A 17,270-nucleotide genomic window follows, 5' to 3' on the forward strand; every position below is an offset into this window, starting at 1 on the left:
GCTGCTCAAACAATGCTCCATGCCAGCTCAACATTTACCTTACTTTTTAATTGGTGAGGTCGAAACAATTGGGTTGTTTGAGTTGCAGATTTACCCGAACAATAAAATTTAAATATAAATCGTATTTATCTTAAACTCCACCACCACTCGCCCGGTAAAATAAATCCATTTTAAATTAAGAAATTTATGGGGCCAAATAGACAATGAGAGCTTCTCTGATATCAATAGAATCTCGTCATTCGTATACCTCACCATATACTGTGACTAACCTTTATTGATTATATCTAAATATAATAATGAAATCACAAGTAAATCTGATTATATAAGTACCAACTTAAATATTTTCCATTTGGGTTACCTGGAATATGCCGCTTATATGGGTTGATCATTAATTTTGGTTTTATAATGCTAATACCGGATTTCCTTATTCTTGGTGCAATATCGCAGTTCGTTTCCCGGTGATACAATCTCAGAGACTGATTAAAAGCCCAAACTACGAAAAGTTTTCCAACTGAAAATACGCGATTCTAGTCTGTCTAAATCAGCTGTACATACGTTTTAAATTAGTAATATTTTGCATAACTATTTATGGTCTAATATATTTATCGAAACATAATTTGTAAAAATATCAAGTTTTGCAACCCAATTCTACCCTAATAAGTTGTCATCTATGTTATACCAATTCGGTTAATTCATTCAGTTTCTAGTCAAGGCACCTTTTTTCTTAAGTAATTATTTAATCAAACAACATCTTATAGTTACCACATGAAAATCTTGAAAGTATAAATGTTTTAAATAAATACGTCGACTTGGCCCGGAAACCGATTTGCCTTAAAACAAAAGTCGCTGACGTCAGACGTGTATATAGGAGGCTGATCATCTACTTGCCTGTTAGATTGACAAATGATTATAAAACACATACAAGTTATGAACCAGACCTAACAGGATTGTACTGCCACTACTGTTTTTGTCTGCTAGAAAGGCCTTAGAATTTTGATTTTATCCAGTCAGTGAAAGACAAAAAAAATTTAAGGAAATTTGACTAGTTATTATTCTTAAACTACTGGTTCAAATTGAATGATATTAAACCAGTAAAAAAAATATAACATGTTTTTAACAATTAAGTTAAACTGTATATATTATATATATTTGACTAGCAATAGGTTAATATGTACTTATTTCTATGTATGCTACTTTGTTTAATGAAAAATCAAGTATTTCAAAATATGTCTTTATTATGATACATCTTATGTTCATTGTAGGAACTTTAGATATGTTTTAAGGAACGAAAAAATAACACTGACAATATAACTATAACAGCACTTCCAACTGTACCCACAATTATCTTTTTATTTCTGCTACTTCTTGAACTGTTTGACGAAACCTAAAACAAATTATTTAATGAGAATTAATCAATTTTAGTATTAAGAGAGTAGTGTTGGTTGGACTCCCAGCAGAATAGTTTTAATAGCAGGCTTTTAAAACCTACTTGCTTATTGAAATACCCAGTTTTGTCTCTTGTGTAACAACTATAAATAATATATTACATATTATTTATATTTTTCTTAATCTTCAGCTAAACTTCTCATCAATTGAAAATACATTGTTTTACAATGATTTCTATAATTTTTTTATTGATTTGGTAGTTTTTAATACTAGATTATTGTTTTAAAAATATTTTAAAAATTACCTTGAATTTTGTGTGTAGTGATATATCCATAGAATTCAAAATATTTGTCATGTGGCTCAAAGTACTAATACATATATCTGAAGCATATTTATCTTCATGTAATAAGCAGTCGGTAACATTCTTTGATTTTTTAAGTGATATTGTGTTTGCCATCATACTCAAGTACAGTCTATAGAGGTGTTGTGAACTTTCTTCTAAAGCTTCAATAATTTCCATAGGGCCTAAGGTTGTATAATTTTTTGACCTAAAATGTGGAAGTATGACTTAATCATAAACTTTAAAGACTCACCAAAGACAATGGCAATATACTTACGATTGAACAATCATTTCTTCATAAATGGGTAAATTTTTCACTTCATTTAATATTTTTTGTCTGATTTCCTTGTCATCCACACCAATTTTTGTCAAATCTTCATCATTTAATTCCATTAAGGTACATTGCCCTATATTGTGTTGCCTAAAACAATCATTGTTTGTGTTGTTACTGAAGAATATTTACCTGAGTTAATATCATAGTTTTTTTTTGTAAATAAAACTACATGGGATTTCTGTAGCAATACATATATTATGTTAAATTGCACTTAGATGCCTAACCCCTGTAGAGGATATCTCAAAAATTATATTAATTTGTTTACCTGAATAGTGGTAAATATTTTTCAGCTCCAAGCCCCACTAAGAGAGCATTTATCGTAAGATCAAATTTTGTTGGATCAATCATGCTATCTGCCATTAAAGCCTGGGGTCTGATATTTTCCATTTCCTCCATTATAGAAAACTGCAGAATCAAGACATCGAAGTGTCTCAAAAAAAGTAAATTAGCACAGAGAGAAATGATTTCAATATCTGTTATCCGTGCATTGTTTATTTATAAACAAGTTTTAACTTTTAAGTTATAAGTTCTAACCGAAAACTTGTAAGTTGTAAAGATTGACTTTGTCATTTGTTGTCATTCTTTGTCAACCGGTGTCAAGTATTAATTTAATGCATTAATTTTGATTTAATCCATTCTTACTGTATATAGATTTTTAATCTAGATTTACTAGTGGTGTATGTCGTATGATACGAGAAATATTTATTTAGTTATTTATTACATACGTATTATTACATAAGTATTGTATAAAAATGACAAATAATAAAATTATTCTTTAAACTCTTTAACATGCTGTGGTTTTTACTTTTTCGCGCCTAAAACAAATATTTGAATTATGAAAGGTTATTTTTTAAAGATAATATTATGGCCTGGCAAATTTATGGGAAATGGCAAAATCGAAATGCATTGTTTCATATAGTAAAAACTATACATACTATATATATATATATTCCAACGTAAAGCTTGAAGAAATGAAAGTAATTATATGTGAATCACACGAAATAGCGAGATACATATTTATAAGGAACAACGTTTTTACAACCTAGCCGATATGTAATAGATTAGTAATTTGATTTTCTTTATAGATTATAAAACATATCTATGTATTTAAAGAATTACTGTTTTGTATTAGAGACTAGAAGAATAATTAACTTTTTAATTAAACATATTTAAATTGTGGTATACCACTGCTGCCACATATCAACACGAAACTTTTTAAATTTGTTTTGATTTTCTTTTTAATTATTTTTATTAAGCATTACTTTTGTAGGTTAAGAAAATAATTAATACCGTATACTTGATTGTAATCAATAAAAAATAAAAATTTATATATATTTCATCGTTTTATGTCTGCTCCTTTCTATTTCGTAAAATTTCACTCGAACGGAGTTATAGGTTACCCTCACGTAATATAAGCTGATGAAGACCATATCCATACAATATATGTATGGAGGAATACATAATTGTAAATAAAAAGTCAATATCACAAAATACTGTATTTTCCTAATTCTAACAAAAATTCTTATAACATAACATCTTAAGTTTATTAAAAGTTAGCAATTAAATAATAATTTACTTAAAATAGAAATTACTTAGTGTGTTGAATTAATTTATATAATAATAGTAGGTAATGTCTCTAATAATCGACACATTTTTTAATATATTATGCCCACACAGCTGAAGCGGCCCATATCACATACCATAACGAACCGAATACACCAATAATTTCACTAAATATACAATATCGATCGTTTTTTTAAATATATCGGCAGTGCTTGCGCATAAGTGTATTTCCCAAATTCATGCTCATAATTTGTATCATTTTCTTAACTTTTCGAAAAGTCATTTTGATCCAACCACAAAAGCAAACTTGTATTTTAAAAACTCTTGTAAGTGTAATTTATTCTATTGAAGCGTATAAACAATCACACAAATCACAGTCAAGACGATAAATTGTCTACAATAGCTTTTATTGCCTGCCATATTTCCCTCGCCGTAGAGACGATTTGTGAACCTGGCAGTAAAAATCCATAGGGGCCGTAGGAGTCCCGAAGATCCACGTGATAGGAGAATTTAATTCCTGCCCGAGCTTTAGCCCAGTCGTGGGACATACCAGATGCTGGTTGCTTGATATCTGCAGCTGTTCCAACCTGGAAAAAACTGGTGCTGCTTAAATGTTCTAGTATAGTGGAGTAGTTGGTTATCATCAGATGTGAATAAATGATACGATGATGATATAATTTATTTAATAAATTCCGGACATCTTTATAAACTCCCGATTTCCCATGACACGTTAGTTTTTTCATGGCTGTGTATGAGGCATGGGTTCCAACGTTACCCGTTATGTCACAGATATATTTCTTCGTGTCTTTCACAAATATTTTCATCTTTCCTTCCAAACTATTTTTCTTATATAAACAGGTATGAAATCTCATTCTGTAGAAATCAGGCACATGCGTGATATCAACTATTAAATTATATGGAGTGCTAAACTTATGAAATAAACAAATTACGTGAAACTTAGCTAAGATGGTTTTTAGCACGATAAGTAGGTGCATGATTATATCTAAAAATGATTGCATTCTTCTTTTATGTTTTTTATTTCCATTAAAAAATATCGAATTACATTAATATGATTAAATACCACGCACCTTATATTTCGTACCATACATATCTGCCAAAGCGGCTGTAGCCAGTTTTCCCATTTCCATAAGAACGCCGTCATCGGAGTACGATGTGTAAGCATGTGAACTTGGTAGAAGCCACGATTGTGAATACGCATGAAGAGACAGGTAGACCTGGAATTTTACTTTCGTAGAGCAAGGTCAAAGCGGACTTTGATGTCATGTCATGGTTTGTTCTATAAATGGTTCTATGCATGAGAGGTCATATATCTTTCAAAAATTCCAAATACGATACCGAAAGCTAAGCAGTTTTGACATGGTGAAAGTAAAAAAATCTTACTTCATATTACAGTGATTAATTTGTTATGAAGTAAGTTAATTCTCCGGTTCGTTTTCAAAATAAGACAATATTCTACAAGAAAATATAGTAATATTAGTGAGTTAAATGTATTAAATACAAAGTCGAAACTAAAAATCCTGTTAGGTTTAGACATCTTTAAATTTGGCAATCTACCTAGGGTGTTTAGTGCAGGTTCATAAAATCTATGCGCCATGTCAAATTTAAAGTAAAAGATAAATTCCAAAACTTATTATAGAAAAAATATAAATTAGTATATTTGATTGATATATGTTTTATATATATCCATATCGTATCGTAGGAACCTCCAGAGGTGAAGGCTCTGAAATCCCGATGTTTTTCATCAATAGAAAACATGAAAAAAAAAACAAAAAGTTATGATCCATGAATCGGGAACATAACTTTATGCTCCGGTAGAGATATACGGAACTTATATATAGTAGATTGTAGTAAACTAAAAGAAATTCTGCATACAATAGCATAATTATAATAAATCTTAAAATTTTGACGTAGAAACTATTTTGAAAGTACCATGTGGCCAAATACCGTATTCACAATAATTCATGATTTCCCTCTATGCGGTCTACCTCAGTTTTGTAGATATAAATTACTACATAAAATGATTCATAAAATGCTTTCTAAAATAACATTGTAATTTTTAAACGTAGTCAATTTAATACCATAATTAATGTTTTAACTTTCAAGAGATATATCATGAACTTTAATTATGTTTGTAATAAATCATGTTTTTAAGCACGCGAAGTGCGTATGGCCTAAAAATTCTCTGAATAGCCATAATAATAATTTCCGTAAAATGTGGGCGTTTATCACACTATTAGAATAGGATTGATTGATTTTCAGAAAATATTTATAGTTAATTATCAAACAGTGCGGATTGCTTGTTCTGATGTTAAAACATAATATATATTGTTTTGTTACAAACACGAGAGTATATGTGACAGAACTGTATTTTCTAGATACCAATTTACATTGATTTATTAAGACATTTCAATAAATCATTATGTATTATAATTTTTCTTCAATGGCAATACTAAAATCCATGACAGCGCTGTTACCGGCCTAGAAAAGTATATGCACTTCATAAATCTTTAAGAGAAAAATTAAGAAAGTAGGCTTTGAGTAAATAACTTTTTTAGAAATTTCATAAATGTGAAAATGTCGTTATTAATCCTTAAATTGCTAAACTGGTTCTTATACATTGTATACTACGAACTAACGCATACAATGACATCGCCACAGCCATTAATCCCTAGCTCCACAGACCACAACCTTGAAATATATATTATTTTAAATAATTCAGATTAGTTTATTTTAACTTAAACTAGATTTAGAGTGTGCGAAAATATTTTTTTTTTTACTGGAAAAAATGCTTAAATGTTACCTTAATTTGACCCCTGTGTTCGGCCAAGAATTCAGAAACAGCTCTAGTTTCAGGCTCACTAAATGGATGGGGTCCGGCATAATTGTCTGAGCAAGGGTCCTGTGAGGAATCCTTTTCCCTCCAATGATAATCCCAGTTGCGGTCTGTGTCCACACCCACACAATCTGTACGTCCCCAGTTCCATGGTAGCCTTTAATGTTAAATTTATAAAGAGTTAGCTTTTTATTTATAAATAATTTTCATTGTTCTACGATGTATATTTGCATATTTCTTAATGTAGGTTATATTTAAATTACTAAAAATGGAAAGTTTGTACAATCCATAAAACCAAATTAGTAATGTAAAACAAACAACATACTTGTATGTATAGATAAAACTGTTTTACCTTTCACAGATAGGAAAATATTCAAGCGATAAAGTTCATCCAGTATAAACAAGAAAGCTCAGTAGAGTTAAGTATATAATTATGGCAATTTATTCAATTTATCCTACGCTATTTTTAATAAAACTTGTAAACTATCCATAAAATACATTTTCCACAAGTACGTCATTTTGTTTATTTTCAGCAGTAATTATTAAGCAATATAAAATAATATAATAATATTTGTGCAAAAATTATCCTCGTCTGAGATTTTCACGTGAACGAAACTCATCTCGAATACGATTAAAACAGTAAAGATAATCGTCAGTATATCTTTAAACTGGAATTATGATTTAGTTTTATGTATTTGTCTGTTAAGCAAGTTATGCGAGTATAACTTTTGTAATGAAGAAGTTCTCAAAGCCTTCTTGTACGAGGCAGGCACATTTCTGCGTCTGTTTAATTGATTTTTTTTATTCAAAACGCTGATCTATTATAAGAACTTTAAAACATCGTTGACTGCGGCAACATCATCCAATTGATAAAATATACAGGCTCAGGCATATGTGCACGAAATGGTAGTCGACTGAGACCCAAGATCCTTACTAAACCCAGACCAAGGCTGCGTTAGTGGAATTGAAGAGTCTGGGCCTTGAAACAATGGATGTTCAAAATTGGATGCCATAGAAATATTGAGATGGCACAATATCCGAGAAAGGATTATACAACGAGCGGACATACGGACCACTCTGTCTGCTATAAGTCGTTTACAATTCTTATTTCTAAGAGTCTCGAAGTCGAGACTAAGCGCTCAATATGATTTTATATACAATTGATTTACCGAATCTTACTATAAATCATGCGTTACATCACAACGTTCGACATTGTTTTATTTGTTGGTATTGCATGTTAACTTCGGTTAAAGAAATATTAGGGCCGGGATTCGAACACACGACAAAGTGAATCATATACATCAACTAGATAAAAACTAACATATTATATAAAATAGCCCAGTATTATTGAAAAAATCCAAATACAGAGGCATCAAAGCGCCGAGTTAAATTGTCGACTTCAAATAAACTGAGTGGTTTAAGTACAGGTTGAGTGAGTTTTTATAGAAACTAGGTTCTAACCAGCCGCCGTAATCGTCGGAGTCAGACAACCGTGATCTTGTTTTCCTCCAGAGGCGATCGTGAGTGTGCGAATGCTCATATCCGTCAGGGTTTATCACCGGCATTATGTAGAAATCTGCCACTTTTAGTACTTCATAATCTATGCCTGTAATATATATTGTGTTACAGATTTAATTTAATACATTTGAGAGAGCAAATTCTATTACATATTATTAGAGTAATGATGTATGAATAAAAAAATATAACAAAAATACAGGATAAATGCACCAACGGTATTAAGGACATTTTTTTTATTAGGTTTGATATCAATCAAAACTTGAGAGTTATGAACAAGTTTAGGGTGTAGGCACTTAAGGTCAACATACCGGAGTCTTTTTCACCTTCAACTAAATTATGTATTAACCAAGAAGCTACAGCTGGAGCGATCCACTCTCTTGCGTGGGAACCGCCATCTATCCAAATAGCTGGTTTTGTGTATGAACGTAGCTTCCACTTTTTCTTCTGCTCTTTGGTGATGGAAGCCTTCGTCACTGTTTCATTGGTTGGTAGAGAAATCTGTTGAAATATTAAATGTTAAAATCTATATGCTTTCTGCCATATTTATCAGGCTTGTTTTTGTCTGTTTGTTTATTTTATACTAGCTGACCTGGCAAACGTCGTCTTGCCAAACTACTACCTTTAACTCAGCGCCATCTGTTAGAATTGTATCAAATAATAAACAAATGTTAATGTTATCGTAATTTTAGTAAGGATGCCTATTTTTTTGAAAATGAAATATAGCCTATGTCACTCAGGAATGATGTAGCTTTCCAACAGTGAAAGAATTTTTCAAATCTGCCAAGTAGTTTCGGAGCCTATTCAATTCATACAAACAAACAAACAAAAAATCAAACCTTTCCTCTTTATAATATTATTTATTTTATAAAACAATATTTCAAATCAGTATTCATAAACCATTAGGATTTTTTAATTAGCTTAGGGTCTTAGTCTGAGTACGACATATATACCATTCCGGCCAATTTTATGATCATATAACATTAGCTTTTTTAATATAATTGAAATATCAAAAAAAAGGCTTGTACATTTACGATTCAGCATTCAAACGGATTAAGACTTTGCTAATAGCAATAATGGTAATGAGGTCGCGGACTCTCAAATAGCCTCAATATCTTAATCAATCAATATCTTAGATGGTTAGTTAGGTACCTTTACTGCAACTAAAGGCAATCCTTCTGAAGAGCGCCCCAAAGGCACCAGCTCCACAATATCAGAATAGGAGAGTTGCAAATACTCTAAATATCTCAGGATGTCAGCGTAGCGATGATATCGCCTCCAGGTCATAGGATGTCCTCTCAATTGAACTAATTCCAGTCGTTGTTTCTTCGAAAGTTTCGGATTCTCATACATAATTGCTTTCTGTAAAAAATCTTTTAAATAAATCAAAACCTTAACTGTTGCGTTATGAGGGTAGTTTATAGCAGCAAAATACCTGTAGATCCCAGATAATTACTTCGAAGTCGACATTAGAGGATTTTAAGTGATCTTTTACGTCTACTAAGAGATCTGGTGGAACGAGGAGATCAGTGGAGCCGTTGAGAGAGGGTAGAGTCCACCACATTAAGCCAGACCCTTCCCCCTCTTCCTGTAGGTCTAACAGGGATCGTATTTTCCATTGCGTATCGGGGTATGATCGAAGGAGTTGATAACCTTTGTAATTTTTTCTCACGATCTTTTTATCAGACTTCTTTTCTGTAAATAAAAATTTACCATTTTAGAATAGTTCCACCTAAAACAGAATTAGTAGGTAGGAAGGTAATTGAATTGTATATTCGTCATGAAAAAAAATTATGTTCAGCTTTACTTTTCTTATGAGTTACAACTTACTATTGACCCCATTTGATGAATGGGCATCGTCGTTATCCTCCGAATCCAGAAATAATTGAAACCAGTTCCCAGTTGAAGTACTGGGGGGGACTGGTGTCGTGGTCCTGATCCTGATCGGATCGATGTCTGGTTGAAACCATCCCCCACTAAACCAAGTCTTCGACCCAACGATCCATTTATAAATTCTTGTAAAAATACCTTAAAACAATTGAATATTCAGATTTTTTAACGCCCACAATAATGACGTACCTATATATATGGGAACAATTTATATCAAAGTGTTTGTAATATGAAATAATTTCCTATTAACATAATAAAGTTATTAATATACAATAATAAGAAATATTACAAATCTTAGAAGTAATATTAAAGAGTATGGACTCAATAAAAATTAATGGTCTGCGTCAATCTATTATTTATGTATAAAGTACTATAATATTGTAATAAGAGTAAACTTTTTATAGCTAGTCTAAGTCTAGTTAGACTTCGAGGAACTTATACCGGAAAACAGTTATTAGTTAGTATTTTCTTCTTAATGTCTAGTATTTTCACGGAAACGATTGAATGGAAAATTTTAAATTTCCATTAGAGAAATGTTTAATAGAGAAAAGAGGCTTTCGTCAAATTGTTACATTTGTTAGGAAATTATTTTAATTTACGATCAATTTTTCATTATGTCGGTCTCGGTGAAACGACGATATTACTAAAAACTGGTATTTCACACTTCATTAATTAAAATGTATATTATTTTATTGCAGACAATATAATATATGCTTTAGTGAGAAACTAACAACTCACTTTATAGGGATGTTAAAATAGAAAGTGTTTAACATGAACCATTGATAATACTCCTACCAATACTACTGTGCTGTACGGTACTAATAAATTCTTAAATTTTAGCTTCTAAATAAATACAGGTACTTAATTATACACAGCGTTTCGAGCGATTGGGGAAATGGAACTATATAGAAAGAAAACACAAACACTTAATATTATATAGATATTATGCCTGTGCCTGGTAAAAATAGTATTTTTTTAAAAATCACAAATCTTGTACGGGAAAATTATTAAATTATAGACTAGAGAATTTTTTTAAAAGTAGCTATACATTGCTAATAATTGAAGTTTAACTTACGACGAATATTTAGAACCAAAGTTAACTGCATAAACGATGGATTCATCACAACTTATTACTTTTCGGTCCAATTTTTGAATATTAAAATAAAATTCTCTTATAAATAGCGCGTAGGTAATTGGCGTTTATATTAGGAAAACAAAGTTTTCTGTGCCTTAATTCTAAAATATATAAAGCTAATAAAACTAATAGTTTATACTGTAAAATTCTAAATAGTCAGGGATTTTATTTCCAGATAGATTTAAAGTTACGATAAGAATATTATATAGATAATCTAAATAATATCTATTATATAGATAATTAAATAGACATCAGATATTAGTAACTTAAATTTTATCTAATTAATAAATATTTTCTGCTATAAAAGGAACTTTCCATTTCCGTTAATGCCTTCAAAGTTTCTAAACTACTATTCAACATCTAGTAACTGTAATTTCTTTGCGTTACTCATCGGATTTTTAACTACTCCATTTTTACATTTCTACTTCATTTAATTTAGTTTACACATTGTTTGTATAAAAAAAACACTTTTTTAACGGATTGAAGTTATGTATTATTGTAAACTTTTAACTATTTAAACATAATTTTAAATTTATCCGACGTTTCGCGTTAAAAAAGTGTTTTCTTTAAATGTGTAAAAGTTATGTTAATAAAAGACAATACAACATTGTGTGTTGATAAAAAAATTAACATATATTTTTAACTACAAATAGGTAAAATCTACTTTACGATTAAATTATGATGTTATATAAGTTACTCGTTACGAGATATTAACAATGTAACGGAAAGATTTTCAATCAAAGAAAATTCTTGAATGACTTTAATAGCTAGTGTACCTTGAATAAACAGTAAATTAGTGAATCAGACTAGAAACAAGATTCTAGAATGACATCAGTTGGGTTGCTCGCAATGAAACCAGTACCGAGAAAGCCCTGCGCTATAAAAACATATCTCTAAACGAACCTGAGTTATTTTGTTTAGATGGCTTTTTATCTTTAACATCTTCTAACACCGTTGACTTGTAACCGGAGTGTTTTGGAGGACATGGACTATTCTTTGGCGCTTTTGTACTTTTTGATACCAAATTATATTTCCTTTTAGGTGTCTGCCGTGATACCGTAGTGTGCTGGCTGCGAGTAGTTCTGCGAGGCTGCTTTGTTGTTTGACGTTTGGTTGTAGTAGTCCGACTTGTGGTAGTCCTCCGAACATTCGGTTTTTTTGAAGTACTCCTCGGCGTTGTTGCATTGATATCCACCCACAACTCTTGATCTGACACCACCACTTTTTTTGAAGGGGATCGCGTAATTTTACTATACACTGGTGTTCGCCTTGTCACAATAAAGTTTGTATGAGTTTCGATTTTTATAGTAGTCTTAATTACTTTATTTTTATCACTTTTTTTCATAGTTACATTAACTTTTGGTATTTTGCTTCGTATAATCACTTTGGGTTGATTTTTAGGGATGGATGATTGGATGGGTACGAACTCTGGAGATTCGTCGTAATCGTCCCAAAAGGCAAAGGGGTCGTCTGATTCGGAGACAGAGAGGTCCGCGTGTCGAGGAGGCGGATGGAGCGCGCTGACGAGACACGCCAAGAGCGCTAAGAGCGCCAGGCGACGCGCCATGTGTAGACAGTGTTTGCATGACGAAGTGCGCGGGCACTGTACGCTGGCAGCGACTGGCTTATTCCGTGGAAACCACCTTCCCTGCCACTGTCATTATACGATCTCGCTTTCAATACGCAACCACTAGGTCAGCTCGTTTAGTCGACACGAGGCTCTACATTTATTAGTTTAATACTTCCTGTAGAAAAACCTTATTGAAAAGAAAGTATTAGAAATTAAGCCTAGGCTAATTAAAACCCAGCAATTACCTTCTCGTAGAGTTTTATAGCTATATCATCTGAGTTAAATAAAACCTCCTTAGTGAGCAAGATTATTTAATTTTGTTAGTCGTTAGCGGTTTTAATGAAAGGTTAATGTTTTCAGAAGTTATTCAAAATTTGTTTTAGGTCACAAATGTATTAAATATGCGAGATGTTTCCAAAGAAAATATTATTGAGCATTCAAATCCTTGTATGGGCACAATTACTGAGGAACGTACATACGTTTTAGAAATTCATTTTCTGTTTAGGTAATATCATTGTATTAGCGATAATAGAATATCTACAGCCTAATCAGTGTAACCTGATGCGTGAAATGTAGTGCAAATTGCACAGTCCGCTTGTGTGGAGTTCAACCGCCCACAAACACGATACTGTCGCATAGTATATATGTCACTGCGTCAACAATCTTTATTATATTCAAAATTATATAGCTTTTCACCTAAATTCGAGTTTACTATGCGGAAAATCATGCATAGCGCGAACTTGTTACGCTTCGGGAAGGGCAAATCACTAAACAAAAGCCTTATTTTTATTTAACATTCCAAAGCAGAATTTTAAATGCCAATAGCCTATAATTCTTGCTGGTTTTTCTAAAGTGGTCGATTTATATAAATAGCATGTTACAACAGCTTCATAAAAATCGTCAAAGCAATTTTATTACATTTATACAAACAATATAACAAGGTAAAACTTGCTGAGTTTCTTGCCTGTTCTTCTTGGTAGTTTTGGAACGGATGGCGTAGTTATTCTCTTTGGCGAATTTTGCAAACGTTTTTGACATTCAGAAGCAGGCCCTAAGACGCATCTAAACTGAATAAACGATTGATTTTTTTTTAAATAAAATCATGATAGACATTAGAAAACCACTGTGGTTTGTATTAAATTTATTTGCCTAAAATGAAAATGTGCTCTGAATTTTTTTTATCATCTTTCATTAGATTGATGATAAAAATTAACTAATGAAAGTACCTCAATTTCCATTGATCGATAGCTGAGGTCAGTAAGTTCGGAGTTCTAAATATTTAAGAGTTTAGAATGTTTAGCTAAACAAGATTAGCCTCACTTAATGTTTTAACTTATATACTGCGGTTTCGCTCGAGTAGTTGCGGTATCAATTTGACTTGCCTTAAACATAGAACACAACGGTTGTTATTAAGGGTTAACTTAGCTGGTAGATCGGTGTTAGATTTTTTATTCGGTCATGTATTAGAATGCTAAGTTGTGCATCAACGGATATTTTTTCTGTATTAAAGTCAATCAGCCGAGTCTTTGTGTGTTGTGGGTCCAATATTGTCCAGATGGCAGTATACAGTAAAACATTTATAAACTTATTTGTTGATTAATTGAAATACACCACATCATATACAACGCTTTTTCTACAATAGGTTAACGGTATAAGTTAACTTTTTATGAAATGTAAGACAATTATGGTAAACATAAATGTTACCCAAAATTAATAAAGAAAACTATTAAAAATACAATAAAAACAGGAACTTTCAGATTTTACTATTAATTTTTTACTTCATTAAGAAAGAAGTAAAAAATTATAGCAAAACAGCGGATTATTTATCAGATGTATCAGATGTATTAACAATGCTTTTTTTAATTGATCAGCTGACAACCGAATTTGTTATTATAAAACATGGACTATAGCACCTTTCTTGTTACCGTATCATATGGTTACGATAGCTTTTCGTACTGTCTTGCCTCCTTCGATAATTCAAGGGAAACCGGGGTATGATAAACAATTGAAGTGCAATGAATGTCAGTTTCTAAAGAGTACAAGTTTTATCACTTAACTCTCCAAGATGATCTAAGATAAGAATAATGATGGTTTATTCCACAAAAACTTTAAGCAATCATGTATCATCATAAAGAGATACATCCATGAGGTAGTTATCATAACAAAGACATTTCCTTTCCGTGATGATAAATTCTTTTAGATGACTTCTAATTGCACGACTAAATTGTGGCTGTGATTCAACTTTAAGACGTGCAGGCTATGTATTACATTTTATTACATTATACATGAATTTAACTAAATAAATATAAAATTTGGATTATAAATAAATCAAATGACAAATTTTTTTTAAATAATTAATTTGCTTTATTTGTTTTAAAATAAGTATTGTTTAATGATATGCTTTTTTAAAAGAGTACCGAGAGTTTTTTATTCCAGCTTTTTCTCTCGGCCTACACCCTGTCTTCTTTGCCGATGAGTAGGGATTCCTTATAATGGGGAGGGATATTCAGCCGTGGTGTTTGTAACAACACTTAATAAACTGGCTGCTTATTATTTGTCAGAAATAAAAAAGATGAAACATATGGCATAAAAAATATTTGTTTTAAAAGTAAATCAAATTTATATTGTTATTGTCACCACACTCTTCTATTGTACTTTTTGTTTTTCATAAAATTTATAATACTGTGTGTTAGTAAATATTTTTATTTTTTATCATATTTGACCGTGGATTACAAGTATGACAACAATTTGACAATTTATCTCTAAAATCAGTTTTAAAAGATTGTTATTTTTACAGGCACGTGGAACAAAACTTGTGTCACTTGTGTCTAACTGTCTAATCCTCGTTCATACTGTCTTGTAGTTTAATTTCTGCGGCATGTAATTGATTTTAAAATAGTTTATAATCTATTCATTATATTTATGTATTTGTTTAACAATTATTGACTTGTAAAAATACTTAACGTTTGATTTACGTGAATTTAAAACGATGTGTGTGATGCCTTCTTCTCTAGAGAAGCGTTCTTAAAATTATCAATATTTGATTAATAACAATGAAGTCGACAACATAAAATCAGCCTTCAGACAGAATACCTAGTTTTATATGAACACTAAAAACACATCAAAAGGGAGTGGTTTGTTTCTGGTGTTTTTAAGTGATATATTATTAACTAACTGAAACCCCCTATTATATAAAAAAAAGTCGACAACAGATATAACAATAAAAAATTATCCTTTTGCTTCAATCGACGATTACTGTAAATAATGTAATAAATTAGCGATTGAAAAATGAAATGAAAAAGCCTTTTTAATTCCTACAAATATTCGCTTACTTATCTAATTAAAATTAATACCATCTACTATATATATCATATTTACTACTAGATTATATTTACTATTACATTATTTTTTTGTATTATTAGCTAGCTTGGTTAGATTTTAGTATACTTAAATAATATAATTTGTAGGAACCCCATTATTGGGTGAAGGCCTCCTCCAAAGATGCCCATTTGTCTCTGTCTTACTTTGTTTTTGTTTGGCTATTTTTAATGTTGATCTAATTAATCGGTGGTCTGACGGATAGTTTAAATTCAGGGCTTCAAAGTTATTGAATAGTTTTGGCTGGTTGGATAGTATATAGTCGATCTCATTTTTGTGTTGTCCATTTGGGGATCGCCTCGTCCATCTCCGGCTACGGTTTTTCTTGAAGCATGTATTGATGATAGTTAAATTGTGTTCAAGTGCGTAGTCGACAAGCCTCTGTCCTCTACCGTTTCTTTCACCGTCCCCATGTTGATGCAGTATTAAGTATTCACCTTCTTTAGGAGCCCCTACATTCGCATTAAAGTCGCCCATTAGTATAATGTTCTTATGTGTTATTTCCATAGCTTTGTCGATAGTTTTATAAAATTCCTCTATTTCTTCTTCTTTTGCGGATTCTGTGGGTGCATATACCTGTATAATGGATATCTTAAATTCGTGAAGTATTAAATTTAGCATTGCCACTCGTTCTGTTAGGCCGATGAAGCTTTCGATGTTGTTTTTAAGAGACTTCTTAATAATGAAGCCCACTCCAAATTTACCTGGTGTACTACCAATGTAGCAGAATATTAAGTTGTCATATTCCTCTATTTTATTACCAAGTCGTCTGATCTCTGAGATACCGATTACGTCATAATTGATTTTTTTTGTTGCTTCATTTAACTCCAAACAGCGTTCATGTAAAGATAGGGTCCTGACGTTGTAAGCTGCGATTTTTAATTTGGTTGTGTTTTTGTATTGTCTGATCACCGTCTGTGTGGCTTTTTTGGAGGGTTTTGATCGTACTCTCCCGCGGTGACCGGCCGTATTGGGAGATTTGAGGTTGGGAGAGATTGGGAGAGAATTTAGCGATTATATACCATTTATCTTCGTTTTATTTTAACGTAGTTATTTTTGGCAGAAATCTTTAATTATATTGAACAACCTTTTTTGGAAAAAAATTGTAGGTATGTTTTATTTCTGTACATAAGTAAGTCATATTATCACAATAAGTTAATGTAACAGACAGAGAACAAAATCTATAAATCTGTGTCATTGAAATTTTATCTTTAGTCTAGATTTTAAATAAGTGATTTTAATAAACATGACGTTTTAGACAGATTACAAGTAACAATTTACTGCTAATCTTATTTGGGTATTACT

At 31.3% G+C, this 17,270-nt stretch overlaps 2 protein-coding genes across 3 annotated transcripts; both read right to left on the bottom strand.

Annotated features, from left to right (window-relative positions):
- Positions 1-1,215: 1,215 nt before the first annotated feature.
- LOC110992707 lies at positions 1,216-2,622 on the bottom strand. The gene is made up of 4 exons (XM_022258631.2): positions 2,326-2,622; positions 2,004-2,147; positions 1,691-1,934; positions 1,216-1,384 (listed from the first exon to the last, which is right to left on the bottom strand). Exons 1-4 carry the CDS (start codon positions 2,454-2,456, stop codon positions 1,268-1,270), a joined length of 636 nt encoding a protein of 211 aa, XP_022114323.1. The 5' UTR covers positions 2,457-2,622; the 3' UTR covers positions 1,216-1,267.
- A 999-nt stretch (positions 2,623-3,621) lies between these two features.
- LOC110992725 (carboxypeptidase A2-like) lies at positions 3,622-13,285 on the bottom strand. Of its 2 annotated transcripts, none has more exons than XM_045628988.1 (9): positions 11,921-13,285; positions 9,823-10,020; positions 9,428-9,687; positions 9,145-9,354; positions 8,319-8,493; positions 7,939-8,083; positions 6,445-6,634; positions 4,712-4,858; positions 3,622-4,210 (listed from the first exon to the last, which is right to left on the bottom strand). In XM_045628988.1, exons 1-9 carry the CDS (start codon positions 12,582-12,584, stop codon positions 4,001-4,003), a joined length of 2,199 nt encoding a protein of 732 aa, XP_045484944.1. In that variant the 5' UTR covers positions 12,585-13,285; the 3' UTR covers positions 3,622-4,000. The 2 variants fall into 2 exon arrangements, with proteins under 2 accessions (XP_045484944.1, XP_022114346.2); XM_022258654.2 differs by having other exon boundaries at positions 3,623-4,210; positions 8,304-8,493.
- Positions 13,286-17,270: the final 3,985 nt, after the last annotated feature.

Source organism: Pieris rapae, chromosome 7 (genome assembly GCF_905147795.1).
Source record: "Pieris rapae chromosome 7, ilPieRapa1.1, whole genome shotgun sequence".
Taxonomy (NCBI): domain Eukaryota; kingdom Metazoa; phylum Arthropoda; class Insecta; order Lepidoptera; family Pieridae; genus Pieris; species Pieris rapae.

Excerpts from the sequence above, each read along its gene's own strand:
- LOC110992725 (XM_022258654.2), bottom strand. The coding sequence starts at position 12,584 with ATGGCGCGTCGCCTGGCGCTCTTAGCGCTCTTGGCGTGTCTCGTCAGC. Across the intron at positions 9,688-9,822 it reads TTCATCAAATGGGGTCAATA|AAAAGAAGTCTGATAAAAAG; the intron begins GTAAGTTGTAAC and ends TTTTATTTACAG. Across the intron at positions 4,211-4,711 it reads TGTATGGTACGAAATATAAG|GTTGGAACAGCTGCAGATAT; the intron begins GTGCGTGGTATT and ends AGTTTTTTCCAG.
- LOC110992707 (XM_022258631.2), bottom strand. The coding sequence starts at position 2,456 with ATGGAGGAAATGGAAAATATCAGACCCCAGGCTTTAATGGCAGATAGC. Across the intron at positions 1,935-2,003 it reads GAAGAAATGATTGTTCAATC|GTCAAAAAATTATACAACCT; the intron begins GTAAGTATATTG and ends TCCACATTTTAG. Across the intron at positions 1,385-1,690 it reads CACTACACACAAAATTCAAG|GTTTCGTCAAACAGTTCAAG; the intron begins GTAATTTTTAAA and ends AATTTGTTTTAG.